The sequence below is a fragment of the Vanellus vanellus genome (genome assembly GCF_965231255.1).
Source record: "Vanellus vanellus genome assembly, chromosome: Z".
Taxonomy (NCBI): domain Eukaryota; kingdom Metazoa; phylum Chordata; class Aves; order Charadriiformes; family Charadriidae; genus Vanellus; species Vanellus vanellus.
The window spans coordinates 79,463,241-79,480,226 of NC_138908.1; the positions used below are offsets into that span (position 1 = coordinate 79,463,241).

The 16,986-nt window shown below is 37.3% G+C and overlaps 1 protein-coding gene across 1 annotated transcript in view; it reads left to right on the top strand.

The window, feature by feature from the left end:
- KIAA1328 overlaps nt 1–16,986 on the top strand; it is a gene marked incomplete at its 5' end in the record, with an annotated part of 173,059 nt that overhangs the window by 19,546 nt on the left and 136,527 nt on the right. Inside the window, one exon of the mRNA XM_082498031.1 lies at nt 521–644. Within this exon, the coding sequence (XP_082354157.1) occupies nt 521–644 (124 nt within the window). The remainder of the gene's footprint in view (nt 1–520; nt 645–16,986) is intronic.

Sequence of the window (16,986 nt, forward strand, 5' to 3'; positions counted from 1 at the left end):
ATCCCCAGAAGAGGTCAATCTGTTTTGTTTGGAGGAAACTAACAAGAAAAATGATTCCTTTCCTGGACTTCTATTTGACCAGTAAATGTGAAAGAAGGATTAGTTTATAGATTAAGAAACAGAAAAGTTTTTCAATTTCCTTCCTGTCTCAGCAGTTAAGATCTCTGATTTGAGTTTTCGGTCTACATGCCCTAGGCTTGTACGGATCCCAGTGTGTCTTCATTATGACTGCAGGGAGTCAGACTGCACAAATCTAATTGTGGGTTCAGGTCCTTACTGTGTTGTTCTATGCTGCCCATTAATGTGCATGTACTCTACTGACACCAGTGTCTTTGAAAAAATAATGTATTGCATACAGTCATATGCATCTTCTGATGTAATATAATAAAATAAATGTTCTGAGGAGCTAACCTGTTTAAGGGTGGAGGGGGTAATATCCATTTACCTGGAAAGCAGAAGGGTTGGAAGTCAGGCACTGTTGTTATGGACATATATTTTATCTCTCTCAAATTCTTTTCAGGGTAAGTGAAGAAAAGGAGGTGACAGAAGAACGGCTGAAAGCTGAACAGGAGTCATTTGAGAAGAAGATCAGACAGCTAGAAGAACAGAATGAACTTATCATCAAGGAAAGGGAAGATATCCTTTAAAAATGTGTGCAGGGGCTCACTGTCTGAAATAAAAAGTGAACTACAGAGAAATAATTGTTCTAATTTATGGCAGAGAATAAATCTGCATGTGCTGCCATTCAAAAGCAATCACAGAGATGACTTGTCAGCATGTGATGCTGGTTCATTTGAGCTTAAAACTGCCATCCAGCTGTTCCTATGATGTTGTTTTGCTATGAAATAGATATTTGTCAACTGAAAATGACAATAAGGAATTTATGCATTAAAATATGGTTATAGATTATATTTTTTTTCTTTACTTAATCCTGTTAGGTTGTTGTAATTGAGTTCTAAAACTTGCATGGTATTCCAGTGCTCTCCATATCCAGAGAAAGACAACTTACACTGAAGGCGTATAAACTGTATGTATGTACCAAGAGGTTTAGATAGTTCAGCCTTTTTTTGGTGTAGCTTTTATTTGTTTTTAGTTTGAGGTTAGCTTATTCTCTTTTCTTTCAGGCTGTGACTTCCATTTTTGTTAAGCTGTGTATGCTTAGTTCCAGTCCTGGAATATCACATGAAAAGTTGATGTTGCAGGAATTACAATTTCCCTTAATGTGGTGTGATAGACCTTTACAAAACTCTCTTGTTCATTTGTCTTCCAAATCTTTGATATTGATGCTTTCCCGTTTAATTCCTCAGAAGGCTAATGGTTGACTACAGTGGGATATGGAAGAGACAGTGCTGCAACTACAGCAAAAGCAAATAGAATGTGATTTGTCAGGAGCTGTATTTCATGTAGCGAGGATGCTAATACTATTTAAAAAGCACTGATGAAAACTAGTGCACAGTACTGTTTTCAGTCCCGAGTCATCCCTTGTGCAAGTAAAAAAATGAAGTTAGTGAAAAAGTTTTGGAGAAGGGCTACTTAAGATGATGGGGAGCCTGGAGAAGCTATTTTCAGAGAAGAGACTGAAGTGTGTGTGCATATGCTTATGGATAGTGACTGGCCATATAGAAGTAGGTCGAGATGGTGGTAAGCTGAATAGGAGGGGAGACACAATGCTGAGACAAAAAGCTGTGTTCAAGCTATAGGTCAGTGTTGGAACAAAAATAAATGGAGATAAACAATCCACAAACTTAAACATGAAGTTAGAGGAGGGCTCTTGAAAATTGAGCAATGATATTTCACAGTTTAGGACTGGAAGGTTTAACAAATAAAAGCTTTTTTATGATGGAGCTTGGTTGGCTTACAAAAGGAATTCAAAGGAATTCAGTTATATGTGTTCTTTTTCAGCAGGGTTTTGCCCTTGATGACCCAGAACATCCCTTGTAGCACTTGCATTGATAGAAAGAATTTGGTCTGTTGGTACTAAATAATATACACATTGATAAGCTTGGCCGGGCATGGAACAGTTCTGGAAAATATTAAATCTGATGTATTTAAGAGCCATTGGATGTGACTATAACTCTTTTACATTGATTTCACTGAAGTCAGTATTTTGTTGTATATTACGTCTTGTGTTTTCAGTTAGCTCATGAATGTGGGTGGGATGTATGTTCCTGATTAATATTTTTTAACTTATGCACATAAAGCTTTCACTAATTCATCTAAGGTTATTTGGCTACTGGGAAGTAGGCATGCTTGCTTGTTTTTTTGGGGTTGTTTTTTTTTTTTTCTTTTACTACAAATAGATTGAACAAGCATGAATACTTTTTCTGAAGTCTGGTAGACGTGGCAGAAGGTTAATGCATGCAATTTTACACTTCATAAAACTCTGTAAAATCTAGAAATATAAAACAAGGTTATAGTTTAAACCAATATAATTTTAACTACTGCACTACTTGCCTATTGTACATGAATGATTCAAGATCCTCAACCTACTTCTGATCAGTTAATTTTTTTATCTTTAAGCTTGTTGCAGAGACAAGAAATGGTAGAAATGCCTTGCCAAAGTTGAATAAAGATTCTGGTTATTTTCAAGAACAGCAACTTGAAATTCTTCAAATTCTTCTGAAATGTGCAGACTTCAGTTGCAAATAAGATATCAGGGATATAATACCATAAGAAAAAAGACTTCAAGTCTGGTAAAATCAATTTTACTTACATTTTTTTGTCCTCACCCAAAGCTGGCTTATTCTCTATAAAATTACTTTATCTAGCCCAGTATTTAAAATTACCCTACATCAATAAATTGGTGCTTCTGATATAACAGAATATCCAGTTAAGTGTAATTTCAACTTGATAAAGGTTTAATTTGAATAGCACAGGGAGTGTGGTTTCAGCAACATGTGTGGTGTTTTTTGTTTTGGTTTTTTTTTTTTTTTGAGAAGCTATGTGGATCCATCCATTTGAATTCATTGCTGATGAACTATGACAAAAGCTTTGGTAGGTAGGGCGGTAGGTGGCATGCAGTGATCTCATGGCAAAACTTTGAGTAACTTACCAGTATTGAAAAAAAAGTATCTGTCTGTAGCCTAGTCTTACATTTGCTTTGGAATTGGTCAGCGTTGTCTGGGTAGGGAACAACAACTAAAATTTCATGCAAACTTGCAAATACATTCTATCCTTCCATTGCAGTTGAAACTGTGAAATTTGAGTAGTTCTTACTAGGGCATGCAGTTAATGGAGGACAACTTTAAGCACGCTGTGAATCATAAATAGGCCAGCCTGTTGTCAGGGTTGCCAAATACTTATGATCAGAGCTTTAAGGAAGATTAGGGATTTCGAGTAGTCTTCTGGTCTGCTCACTTTCCCTAAAGTGGTATCATTAGACCTGTCATATTATCTTATAATTTGCTCAAAAGCAGATATTTTGGCTTAGTTTTTCACAGGGTATTCCCACTTGAAACTGACTTCTTTCAAAAGAAACTTGATCTAAGGTGTTTCAACCAGTTCTAGAATCAAAATAGAATCAAACCTTTATTTTATCTATAATTAACTCTTGTAGCCTTTTTTCTAAGAAGTTCTAGTGCTGCTGTTCTTTGGAGATGTGATGCTTAGTGGTGTAAGGTATGCATGCTGCGACAACATCTTTTGCTGTTCTTACTAAAATCCACCCAGTTGGGCTGAACTGGACAGTCCAGTAACAGGTGCTCCCATTCTTTTGATGCCGTCCACAATGAGAGCATCTTACAGCTATAAGGATGAGGAAAGTGGTGGAAAAATTAATCTTCTCAAAGGGAAGACCAAGCAGGAGGTAGAGGGGAAAACGTAAGTGGAGTCTATATTGGGGAAGTGAGAACTAGAACCTGGCTGGAAGTAAGGACTTTGAAAAGGAAGTTGGGCTGGGTATGGCTGATGCGAAAGTAAAGCCTGTGACTGATGAATTCAAAAGTGTTTGGGATAAGCACTCAGGGTTAAGGAAGAGTCAGGATGAAGGCAAGTGGCCTAGGATCAGTCATATGATTGTGAGACAGCTGCTGAAAGCAGGGATGTGTCTGTTCAGTGTATTCTAGCACCCTCCAAACTTTGAAAGAGAATTTGGGACTAAGCTTATGTGACAAGGCTCACCATGTCCTGCTGGAGCGTGTCCAGAGGAGGGCCACGAGCATTATCTGAGGGCTGGAGCACCTCTCCTATGAGGAGAGGCTGAAAGAGTTGGGGCTGTTCAGCCTGGAGAAGAGAAGGCTCCGGGGAGATTTTATTGTGGCCTTCCAGTACCTCAAGGGGGCCTACAGGAGAGCTGGGGAAGGACTTTTTACTCGGGCGTGTAGTGATAGGATGAGGGGGAATGGCTTTAAACTGGATGAGGGTAGGTTTAGATTACACATTAAGAAGAAATTTTTCACTTTGAGGGTGGTGAGGCACTGGAACAGGTTGCCCAGAGAGGTTGTTGAGGCCCCATCCCTGGAGGTGTTCAAGGCCAGGCTGGATGTGGCCTTGGGCAACCTGGCTAGTGGGAGGTGTCCCTGTCTATGGCAGGGGGGTTGGAACTCGATGATCTTCAAGCTCCTTTCCAACCTAAACTATTCTATGATTCTATGTATAACTGACCTTCGTGGCTTTCTCAGCATCTACTCTTAGTATTTGTCTTCTCTTTGCTTCTGTATTCCCAGATCATGATGGATACATACCAGGTGACTGAACTGTGCTTCTAGTGGCTATCTAAACTCTGGTGTTGCGTTTGGAGTGTTTGACTTGCAAGTTCAATGTCCTTATTTTTGTTGTTTCATTTGCATTTTCAGAATAAGGGATGAGCAGTGTACACCATGTTATGGTCTTAGGTTACTTGCATTGCCCCTTCTTCCACTTCTGCTGGGAGCTGTTAAAGAGAAAAGCTTCTGGCTTTCCTTTTGTTTCTGGCATATTTTCAAGGACCTATTATTTATTTAGGTCCCAAATATGATTTAATTTAAGAAACAGGAAAATATCTTTTGTAAGATGCCCCAGTACTGTCATGATAGATGTCTGAGGAAAAAAATGATGATAATGAGATTATTAAGAAACAAATACTACTGTTATTTCAGAGCCCAAAGAAATTATGTTATGGTCTTTAGCTTTTCTTGTTATCACCATTAAGGATTTTTTTCATCTAAATTTGATGGTGTTGCATAAATGAAGAAGCAAAACAGCCTTAACATTTCTGTGAAGATTTATTAATTGGAGAAGAGAGAACTTCTTAAAAAAAAAAAAAATTGGTTATTGAATTCTATTGAATGCTGAAATTATAATTTTGGAGACAAAGAATAGGGAGGTAAAGGGAAGAAGAGATTCTGATTATTACAAGCATTTTTTTTCTTTTTGTAAATTTAAACTTATCAGCCCTACTAAACTGCTGTAGTGGTTTATATTTAGAATGTACCTGGGTTACTTAAGCTTTTTGTGGGAATTATTTCCTGACTGAAAATGTTCTGTTGATTTGAAGACCCAGCCAACAAATCCCATAGGATTTACTTTGCCAGTCTTAAAAATGATGACAGGCTCTGTTTACATATGTCCTTAATATTGTAACTTAGGACTACTTAATTAGTTGATTTTGCATTCAGTTAACATGAATATTAACTTAATGTAAACAGTTCATTTGCTGCTATTGTTAGTGAGACATAGAATATTAATTTGCTGGAAGAATAATGGGCCTCTTATAAGCATTATCTAGAGTCTTCAATAAAATGCTTTTAGTTTTGCCATAGTACTCATCATTACATTACTCTTGCATATATTCATAAATTAGTGCTGTTTACATATTTTCTCCTTTTCCTATCTTTCTGTGCTAATGTAGAATTAGTATTATTTTTCAGGAGAAAAATAGTTGCTGACTTTCTTAAGGCCAAAGAACAAGACGATAGAAAAGCAGGTATCAGGGTAGAGAATTTACAATTTACTTGTTTATTCTGTCATATTTACTTTTCTCTATAGTGTTGAACTTCTTTTCTGAAAATGGGGAGAGAAATAGGCACTTCTGTTTCCTTTCCTTTTTTAATCTGACCCACAAAGTTGTCATCACAAATAAAGAAACAAACGCAAGGTCTTGCATAGAAAGCCTTTGGCAAAGTATATTGTTGAACGTGTGGTCCTCATGTCCTGCTTAAGATGTATGTGTGTGTGCCTCCCCAGGGCTGCTGTTTGCAGAAGGACAGTTAGTCTGAACTCACAATGACAACAGAGTGTCATAGAGAAATGGTATTTGGAAATTAACAGTATAGTTAAGCATGTATATATGAAAGTTGGATCCCTGCCTTATTGCCTGCCGCTCTCGCCCCCTCAAAAACTAATAAAAGTCAAGAAGAAAATTTCTATATAGAGAAATATTTGCTGTTTTCAGGAAACTTGTCCCTACTACATTTGAAAGTCAGGCTACTTATGTAAAACTCAGTAAAAATTTTAGAGTTTAACTTTAGCTAAGTGTAAGGGTGATTTTTGCTTTTGTTATAGTTTCTGCAGTACAGTTCCTGACAGTATAGTTGCTGACAAGTTATGAACTGAGGGTTTGAAATGACTATCATAGTTTTTCTTTTATTTCTCAACTTGTCTCCCTCACCTTATTATTTTAAATTTTTCCCTTCCTATTTTTTTTTGTTGTATGTGAATGCATACTATGTATCTTTTTGTGCATCATCATTTGTTTGAAGGCATGTGAGGAGAATGAAAAAGTAGTATTTTGCTCCTTTCTTCCGTTTTATCCAAGGTGTTTCCCTTACTGTTATTATAGGTCTTCTACTAGTAAATGTTTCTAAGCAACCATTATGGTCTATTGAATAAAAGCTGAACTTATTAAAAAGTCCCTGAATATTTATATGCTATTCTGTAACAGCAGTATTGGCTAAATAATGTATGTATTCAAGAACTTCTTAAATGTAGAAGAATCAGTCAAGGACTATCTGGTAAATAAGATATTTTGAATTTTTCATGAACTTTTAAACTAAAACAAGGTGAAACGTATTGTAATGTTGAGCGTTCAAATGGATCAATGACTGGAGATTCATTTAAAGCTCAGCTTTCTGTGTTTAATCCTAGCTAGTGCCTTAGAGCACAAGCTAGCCACATTGTGCATGCTATGAAATGATTTGGAATCAACAGGCAGCATCTAAACAGTGAACATGAGCCTCTGTAGAGAGCTAGATAGGCTTTTTGCCCTAAAACTTCTCACTCAGTGGTGCAGGATTATTTGTGTGATGGCACTGTCAATACAGAAGTATAGCTGTGGGATAAGAGGAGCAGAGTTGCTTTGTAATTTATACTGTAAAGTGTGGAACAACATTGTTCTGTGTGTACCTGACTGACTAGAAGACTCTCCTACCCAGCAGCTCTGGCGTAGAATTTTGGAGGCTCACTGAGGTGAGTGCTGAGGGCTAGTAGCATTCTCGCCATCTCCTCTGTTTCATGATATTTTTATACTGTGGTGATCTGTTTCTGGTACTAGAGACTTGGTGTTTGCCAGCTGCAGTCTTACTGGCTGAAGAGCTGGAGTTCTGCTCTGCCAGGTTGTTGATAGCTGCTTGTAGGTATATGCTTCACAGACAGCCTGTCATCTAGCTCTGGAGGATGACTGGTATCTTAAGCACAGACATGATATTATCTGTACTAACTGTGTGGTGTGGATCTCAGAACTGGGTATGATCATGAGCTGCCCCTGTCAGAACTTAAAGGGAGAGACCTGTCATTAGAGGTGCATCTTCAGCCATGGCAATCTTGTACATCAACATTAGTTACCATAATGAAAAAACCTGAAGTAGGTCAGGTAAAAGATATTTCTCTGTAGAAGTCAGGCTGGTGAGAAGGGCTGTGTCTCAGGTGAAAGGCAGATCTTTATTTTTTCAGGCACTTAAACTGACCAGGCTGCTTACCTGACTGAATTTAGCCCCTTCTTTTGTGGCTATAGCTGAAACATTCGGCTTTAGGCATGTGAGCTTTCAAAGTGATGTGTTTTTGAGTTAAATTTTCCTTTATGACATTTGGCTTATTCGAAAACAAAGACTGAGATCTCTTAAAAGGAGGCACAAATGGGAAAATGAGATCATTAATTGCTGAAGCTGGTACTGTAACAAATTGACTAGAAGTGTGGATTCAGAGAAATTGATGTACTTTATCCTTCCAGACTAAATGAATTCTCCATCTGCTTCAGCTTCTCAACTATAATGAGGACGTTGGGCTGACTCTGCTATTGGTTTCTCTGTCTTACTGAACTATTTTGGAAAGTTTAAACATTTCTTGCATGATTAAATACACTTTCAATAAATCAATCTCATAATAATTGTTGTTCAGGAGAGTTCATTATTCAGTTTAGTCTTTTAAATTACTGTTCTTCTTTAAAGGATTCTTCTGACGTAATGGGTTCTGCTAAATCCATTTGCCATGCTCTGGCTTGTAATTACTTTAGATTTGAAGAATAAAATGAATGGCTTTATTATTAATCAGTAGTAAATTTGTCTTACTGTTTTTAACCTTAGGGTGGCCTTCGCTCATGAAATAGTTTTAATGGTCTAGATAGCAAAACACTTCATACCTTTCTTTCAACGGAGATTTAGTGAAAGCAATCAGACAGTTTTGTATTTTTTTCTTCCACTGCCTGCCCATTAAACATTTGTCACAGTGACTGTGATCATGTGTGTGGTTGCTGTTGTATGCTGTCAGCTGCTGGCCCTCTGAAAGCCTAGTTTTGCTACCTGCTTTTAGATTGTATTTTTTTCAGGTTGGTGTAGCCTTTATTTTTGCCTTATGCTACAGAGAGCATTAAACTTAGCATTAATTTAGCATTGGCTATTATACTGGACATTGGGCTATATGAACTTTGTCACTGTTCATGCATGATGAAAACTTAAACTATTTCTTTCCTTCTTTCTATTGTTGTGAGGTTTCATAGTTCCTGCTGACAACGCTTTTGTAGTCCAATGAGTTGCCTGCCTTTGCTGTGACTTTTAGTAGCAGTATGCCATCTTGGACTTAAGTTTTATAGCACCAGAGACTGGACAGATAACTGTCCTATGTGAATCTTCCCGTTTGGCATCAGTTCTTTGTTCATATTCCCGTGTAAGGTTGTTCAAACCCATCCTTAATTTTAGACTGCCAGTCAATGCAAATGACTATAAAAGCATTTTCAGCCTTGCTGAACTTCTTAGAATCTAGTGGATGTTACCTTAATATCTCATTTTCAGAGACTGCTTTAGAAAATGAAAGCGCATTAGTTGTAGAGTTATAGACATTCCATAAATCTCAGCATTTAATTTCTGTAGGGATTCATTGCTATAACAGCACTGTGTTGGTTTTGTTACCTCTATCAAGTGTAATGTTTAAACAGGGCTAAGAATTTCTCAAGTAATGCAGAGGAATTGGAGAAAACATCCAAAGAGGAATGAACAGCATCCTTGAAGTCTTAATTCCATGGCTCTGTAAGAGGTCATTAAAAGTGTAAGTGTAAAACTGGATGGAATTTATCAACAACTTCATAGAAGACTTCCATATGTACCTTTTATCCTTAATTCTATTCGTATTACACCTCCTTGCTCTAGTGTCAGGAATTGTGATTTTTTCATTTCACATCTACATCTTTCAGTTCATGTACTAGTGGGTATATGTTTATTTAAATGTATTTTTAATTGTGAAAATGGTAAGTTTTTACTGATGGCAGTATGGTCACTTTCATTGCATATATGTCAAGAGTTCTACATAGGGTTATCCCCTTCTTGGGACAAAAAATACCCCAGGGTTATAGCACAGGGAGTACAGTTGTAGTAATAAAGATTATGTTGCTGATAAGTTCCCCTCAAGGCCCCATGATGGTAATACCCCTATATTTTGTCTTTAAAGAAAACTGCTGAGAGCCAATAATTTTTTTGTATGTGTCCCATTTTCATTAATGCATGGTAATTGATGGAGTTGCAGTGACTTGTAACAGTAATGAGTTCTAAACATAAGAATGCACTCCTTTCTAATAAGTGAGCACTGCTGGGGTTTAAAAGCGTACTAAATCAGTTGCTTTAGTATGAATTTATTAGTTTTTTTCAGCATTAGCTTTAATAGTAGTTATTTACATAAGCGTACATCCCATTAACCGCCATCAGGGCTGGAAAACATGCTGAACTGTTCATATTTTCATATAATTATTGAACATAATGGTTTCATTTGCATTTCTAAACAGTGATGTTTCTGTCAGGCTTGGAAATAGTGTCTTTACGCAGTCCCTATTTCACATCCACTTATTTGACATCGTTAAATTTTATGCTAATGTGCTTCCCTAGAATATCATCAGTAGGACAGATGCTTGCGCTTTAATATACAAATCAGAGATGCTTTTCCCTCCCCCCTCCCCTGAACTGCAAAAGAAATAAAAAAGCATATCTGCACTTTTTAGATATAGTTTGTTTCATTGTAAAGAATCTGTAAGAAATTAAACTTAGCTTTCACCCCTACTAGTCACTTCCAAATGTTGTAACAGATACCTTCTTTATAAAGGATGGGAGACAATCCTCCACATGAAGGAGTAAGCGTCTTCTAAAATTCAAGTTAATGATGTGTTAAAATAAAGATTGTAACCTTGAGATTGCCTCATGTATACAGCATGGAGCCTTATATAGCAAGTTGCCTATCTAGGCAGTGGTCCACTGCACTGTCAGGCTTTCCTGACAGCAGACCATCGCTGTAGAGAAGGTTCAGGAAGGGAGCAGTGTCAGCTGCTAGACTTGGTACTTCTCAACAGAAGTGCATTTGGAATTGTACATTTCCACGTTTTTAGTTTTACATTTAAATTACTTTTTTTTTTTTTGTAATTTTCCAGACAGGCAGAGGTATATGAGCCCTTGTTAAGTGGGGGTGGTGGTTGTTGTATGATCAGTGTCGCTTTGATTCTTCATATGTATGTAAGAGCTTTGATACTTGTACAGAAGTTAATAGTAGAAGCAGAGCATCAAAAACCTAAGAGATAGGGCCAGTAATTGCAGTTCTGAATGTGGAAATGATGGAATAAATATAAATAAGTAATCAACACCACCACCAAAACCACACTGCTTTTCTTCCATTTAAAAATGAAATTAATATGTTGCATCTTGTCCTGTATGAACTTTATCTTAGGATGACTTGCTACAGTTGTAAGTAGAGTGTGAAAGGTAGAGCAGATGAGTGCAACCTGCAGTATACAGCTGTGGTCACAGGAAAATGTGAATATCAAGATGTATAGTATGTTGCTTATGAGTCAGATGTGGCCCACATGATTGAGCATGGAAAACCAGTTAATCTCCAACTCAGTTCTGTGCTTTTATTGACTTACTATGCGTGGCGCTGGGCAACTCTGCTGCCTTCTCTGCTGCTTACCTGTTTGAAAACTTGGGGTACTGCTTGCTGGCCTTTGTGTGCCATGAAAGGTTAAACGTATGCGTGTTGCTTTGTTACGGCATTTCATGGACATACTCAGCCTTGACCAATACAAACATTGTGTATCTCTGAAAATCTTAAATAAACCCCAAAATGTTAACATCAAGCAAAAGACTGAGAGAAGCGTGTCACACAGATTTATCATTTTCATGTGTTTTGTACTTAAAAATAAATGTAAAAATGCCTGTTGTCTTTGGCGTGTCATAAAGATACGAAGAAGGCACCCAAATGGAAAAGGGTACTTGGACTGAAATGGCATATCTTATGCATAAAGGGCCATGTGAGCAAACTGGAGATATACTCTGATGGGTTCTGGGCTTATGTGTCTTTAATTATAGATGATTAACAATTTGGTAGTTGCTTTGCAGACAAGTATACAGACAAAAATCCCTGCTGGGAAATGCTTGCAGTCTAAGACCTCATTCTGGTGGTGTGTGTGTAGAGCTATATTTTAAGTCACGAGAAGTAGCAATATTAAAACAACATAAAAAAATTTGCTTTCATTATCTCAGAGAACCGTTGGCTTTTTGAAGTATTTGTATTACAGTTTTGAACTTGCAATACTGCGGGCAACCAGTTTATAGGAAACAATTTGGAGCAAGATGCTTTTAGGTAAACCTTTTACTCAGGGTTAAAATAAGATGCTTCTAAGTCGGGTAGCCATTGGTGAGGTGCACTAATTTCAGCTGGTAAGTAGTGGGAAATTTAAAGAGAGCACCTCTGCCATGCAGAGATTCTGAGCTGACCTCTTGTCAACTTCTCATTTGAATACTGAAAAGAAGGCTCTAGGTAATTGGCAAGTATCCTTATTTTAATATGTGGCCATAAAAAGTTAAAGTATGATGATTTTTAACATCAGAAGATTAACATTTTACCTTTAAATAAAATATGATTAACTGGTACAGAATTAAAAGTAATAGAACCAAAATATTCAAACTATGACTCTGTGGTGTCAGATTATGCATCAAGTGTGACAGTTTAAGTACTGAAGTGATTTAAAAATGATCCAGCTGAAGGATGTATATCCCAAGTATCAAGAATAAAATGAAATAAAACAATTGTGGCTATCAAAACTTTCTCAAACCCTCCTGGCTGAAGGAACCAGGAAATCAAAAAGTAGCTTTGTTTACAGTGACCGTGTCTTGCCTGGTAGCAGTGCAGGTGCAGCGAGGGAATACTCTGCATGCTGTGACAGCATCCTAAACTATGATTTTACGCCTTCCAGATGATGATTATGCTTAAATTTAATTGCCAGGCCAAGACTATTGCTTCTGGATCCATCTACCAACAAGGTTCAAATATGATTGATCTAGCAAAGTGTCTTTTCTTTCAGCAGTTTTCAGTCAGCCAGGCTTCTTATTATCCCTGTACAGTTTCATTTCTGGCAGATTGGCACATGTTTTGATAAATGAAACCCCATATTTACTGTCTGAACTACTTAGTGTTACTGTTTGGAAATCTGAAAATGCCATTGTGAAGGTTTGTCATTTGACTTATGCATATTTTAAGTCCTTGTTAGTAAAAATGATTTTTTCCCCCCACATAGTAGTTTTGTAAACTCAGCTTGGAATTTGACAGTAAAATGGCATCTTGCTGTCTTATGAAGTCCTGTAAATGAAGTTTTTGAGTACAATTTGGTCATTTAGTAATTCTCTTGTAGATGTTGTTTTCGGCAGGTTTGTGCACATTAAGCTATGACGCCTTGAAGTTCTTTATGAAGCATCAAGAGGAGGAGTGGAATGTGGCTCATGTTCCAAAATGCAAAAATAAAAGAAGTGGTAAATAAAATGTACTGTGGTCACAATAATTGGCAGGTCTAATTTTGTTTACATCCAGGGAACAGGATACTGAAGTAGGAGGGTGTTGCTTTCATGTAGTTTCTTCAGAGAGCAGAACTTTAGTAATTATGTAAAAATGAGAGCAAAGCACTTAACAGCCTCCATATGTGAAATCTTCCAGTTACACTGCTCAGGTGCTTGTGTGATTTCTTCATATTTCAGTTATTTTCAGGGAGAACTTTCTTGGTTTCTGTAAGTATTGTTAGCCACATTGATAAAACATCAGATGCTTTTAAAGATGTTACTCATCATCTCTTAATGGTGCAAAATAAGTCTCAAGTGAGCACAGCTCCTAAGGTCCTGCTCTCACTTTGGGTAACTGCACAAGTTCTGTGAAGCCTTCCTGCTCTGTTTCAATGGGAATATCCATATTTAACTTGCCAGTGCTCTTTCCTTTAATCTGCCAATAAATCTACTAAATAAATTTGTCCAATGAATAGAGGGAAATTAAAAATCAGAAATAAGTTTCTAATTATCTGCAGAGAGAAGTTATGGGAGCCAGTAATATAAACTTGCCTTCAGAACAGAGTTTGATTGTGGAAAGGATCGTGTGGTATTCTCTCTGGTAGTGAGACTAGTTTTTGTTACCCTGAAAAGTCTCTTGGTTTCCCCAGAAAGCCATCTTGGTACACTGCCTTAGGTACATCTGCTGTGAAGTCTGGGGATCTGTGCACAGCCCATCAATCCTAGTTGGTTTTAATTAACTATTTATATTGAACTTGTCTCATGTTGGCAAGGTTCATGTTGTGTATTACACTCCTCTTTCTGGAAACAGCCACAGGACAGTCCAAAGAATTTATCTACTATGTAATTGTATTGTTCTGACTGAACAGTGAATGCATCAGAGGTTCTCCTGGCTCATTTGCAGGCAACAGATGAGCATCAGGAACCTTCTGGCCCACTCGAAGAAGCCTTGTAACATATTTCTGTTCATAAAGCTGTAAATATTTATCTTGGTGGACTTGTTACTTCTCTCCCCTGTGCCATTTTTTTTTAAGAATTATTGTTTTAAAAGATCTTCTAATATTTTTTTCAACACCATTTAATTTCCAAGCTAAACACAGTCACAGCTAGCTTAACCATGCTTGTTCTTGTGCCAATGTTTTGCTTAAAAGGATCTTCCTTCTATTTAGTGTTTATGGAGAAGGGATTAGAGCAATAGACATTCCCCATCTCAAAGGGAGAAGAGAGGACAAGATGAGAGGACTTTGTCATTTTTATGCATGTTGTGTGATGATGGGGAACTGTTGGACTTCTGGATTTGAATAGGCTTGGAATCTTGGTGAAATGGTACAAAGTTAAGAATTATATGACTGACAGGTCAGGGAGCTTAGCAAAGTCAGAACAGGAATGTGTACTAATTGGGATTTGTTTGTTTTTTTTCTTGCATATAGAAGTTGTCTTGATAAAGTTCATCTTTGCAGAGCTACATAGCGAAACTTCTGGTTGATTTTACTCAAAGTCCTCAAATGTCAAACTTAAATGCACGCATATGCTACAATTAAAGTTTGGTGCGTTTAAGTAACTGAGATGACTTAGTGGACGAATTATGGTGTGACTTCAAATGGGCCTCTCGACTTCCACCATGGCAAAGGTGTCTTGTCAATTTTTCTTGTTAGGAATCCTATTCAGTCTTGCGTTATCATCAGCCAGGGATGGTGTGGGACACCACTGTGGGTGTTCTTTTGGTAATTGTTCCAGGAGCTGTTGTGAATGGTTTAAATTTGGAGAGAAAAAGCATCATGTAGCTGGATCTGCATGAGCTGTCGCTTCTGGTGTCTCACATCTGTTAATAGTGCTGCCCACAACAAAGTCAATGTTTAGTCCTCAGCATCATGATTTTTTGCTTTTAAATGTCATTAATAAAGTAGTCAGAAGTTTGGAATCTTGATCTGCAACAGACTTGTATTTCATGTAATGCATCTAGTGAATCACATATTTGCTTTTCATGTTGTGAATTTTCTTCACTGTGCATGAGGAAATAAATGTGGCTGAAACCGTTCTGAAAGAAAATACAGGAAAACTGATTATTGATTCAGACTTGCTAAGTGCTGTCCTTGGGTGCTTAGTTGGGCTTGGTCTTTGTCTACGTCTGTCCCCCTTGAGGATGATTTGCAGCCCTCTTCCATTGACATATCTGTTTCTCTTTGTAGATGCTAAAATAGATTCTTAGCTAATATTTCATAAAAAACATATGAAAGGAAAGTTGTGCAATTTATGTCTTATTGAGCAAGTCATTATTTTCTGCTGCTGCTTCAAAATAGATAAAGTATGGGTAGCTCTTGCATTGCAGAAGCTTTGCTTTGTAGTTCATGGTTTTGATGTAAAATTATTGTGGGCATGCTGAATCAGTGGTATTTTGTCTCGTAAATCTTTTGGCCTCAAGAGCAACCCAAAATGTGTTTTTGTGAGCTGTAATAAAGGGTGGTTAATTCTCTTTTTATAATACTGCATTGCTTAAGGTGTTCTTCTACTTTCTTTTTCTTTCAATGTCAAGAATTTTATTTTAATAGGACTTGTGAAATCTGGAGACTTATGGAAGATTAGTAAATCTGCCAGAAGTTTATAAGAGTCATGAAGAAGAGATTAGACATAAAGTTAAAACTCTTCTTTGCTCTTTGGATCTACTTGCTAGATGATGTGAAACTTCATTCCTTGGGAAATGGGTTTTCTACTCAGGAAGACAGTATGGTAGGCATATTCTCTGACTTTTCCTGGAAGATAATTAGTCTAACCATCTTTGAAGTGTGTTTCCTAATGTGGATCTATATTTCAATGCTAGCTCTCTGTTTGAAAGGGCTGTGTTCTGTATTTGCTACAGGTTGATTCAGTAAGGCAAATGTGCAAATCACTATATTTGTGTCACTTACTTATATTTTCTATATTTTGGAATTTAACATCTAGTTTGTTAAAGTTGGCTTCTTGTCATTGGAATGAAGAAGGCTTTTAGTCAGGAAAAATACGGATGTAGGAGGGGGCAGGAAATTTCAAGAGAGTTTTTTGAAGCAATGTAAGCTTTTCTTGTCACCTCTTTTAGTGAAGCCTATAGGAAGTCTTGTGCAGAACTCCTCCTGGAGTTTCTCTGGGCAACTGCATGAGTGAGGAGAAGCAGTCGTTTCCCTTGTGGACCGCAGTTATGCTGTTAGATCACATGAAGGGAACTAGAGTGCCAAGTCCTAGTGCCAAGATAAGTCTATGAAAACAGGAGAGTAATTCGCTCTAACATTTTCATACATTAAGCTGCACTGTATGCACATTAATAAAACAGATACATAGAGAGGATGGTGTCACTCTGCAAGATGTTTGTCTGGTTGTTTTCATTGGCCTGACAGAACTCCAGTAGGAAAGGTAGAGTGTGGACAGACTATGTAATGAACTTGCATACCAAATCATCTGTCAGAACCCTGGTCAGCTGGGAACAGACTTGCTGACAGACATGAGACTCCTAGTATAACCATGTGCTGCTTTATCTTTTATTTAAAACTCAGTTGGCTCCTTGTTCTGTGAGTTTAATAGAGATGTAGTCTCCATTGCCGCAATGTCAATTTTGCTATAGTTTTATCATGCGGAATGTTGAATGCTGTATGCCTTGCTCTGTGAAAAAGGATGCATTGGGAGTCTTCAAAAACTCAGCAATGCTAGAAAACAAATTCTGATTGAGAATCATTTACAGAAGGCATTTCCCACAGTTTTTATGGTCTTGAACCAGCAATGTTTTGGTGAAATAAACTGTTAT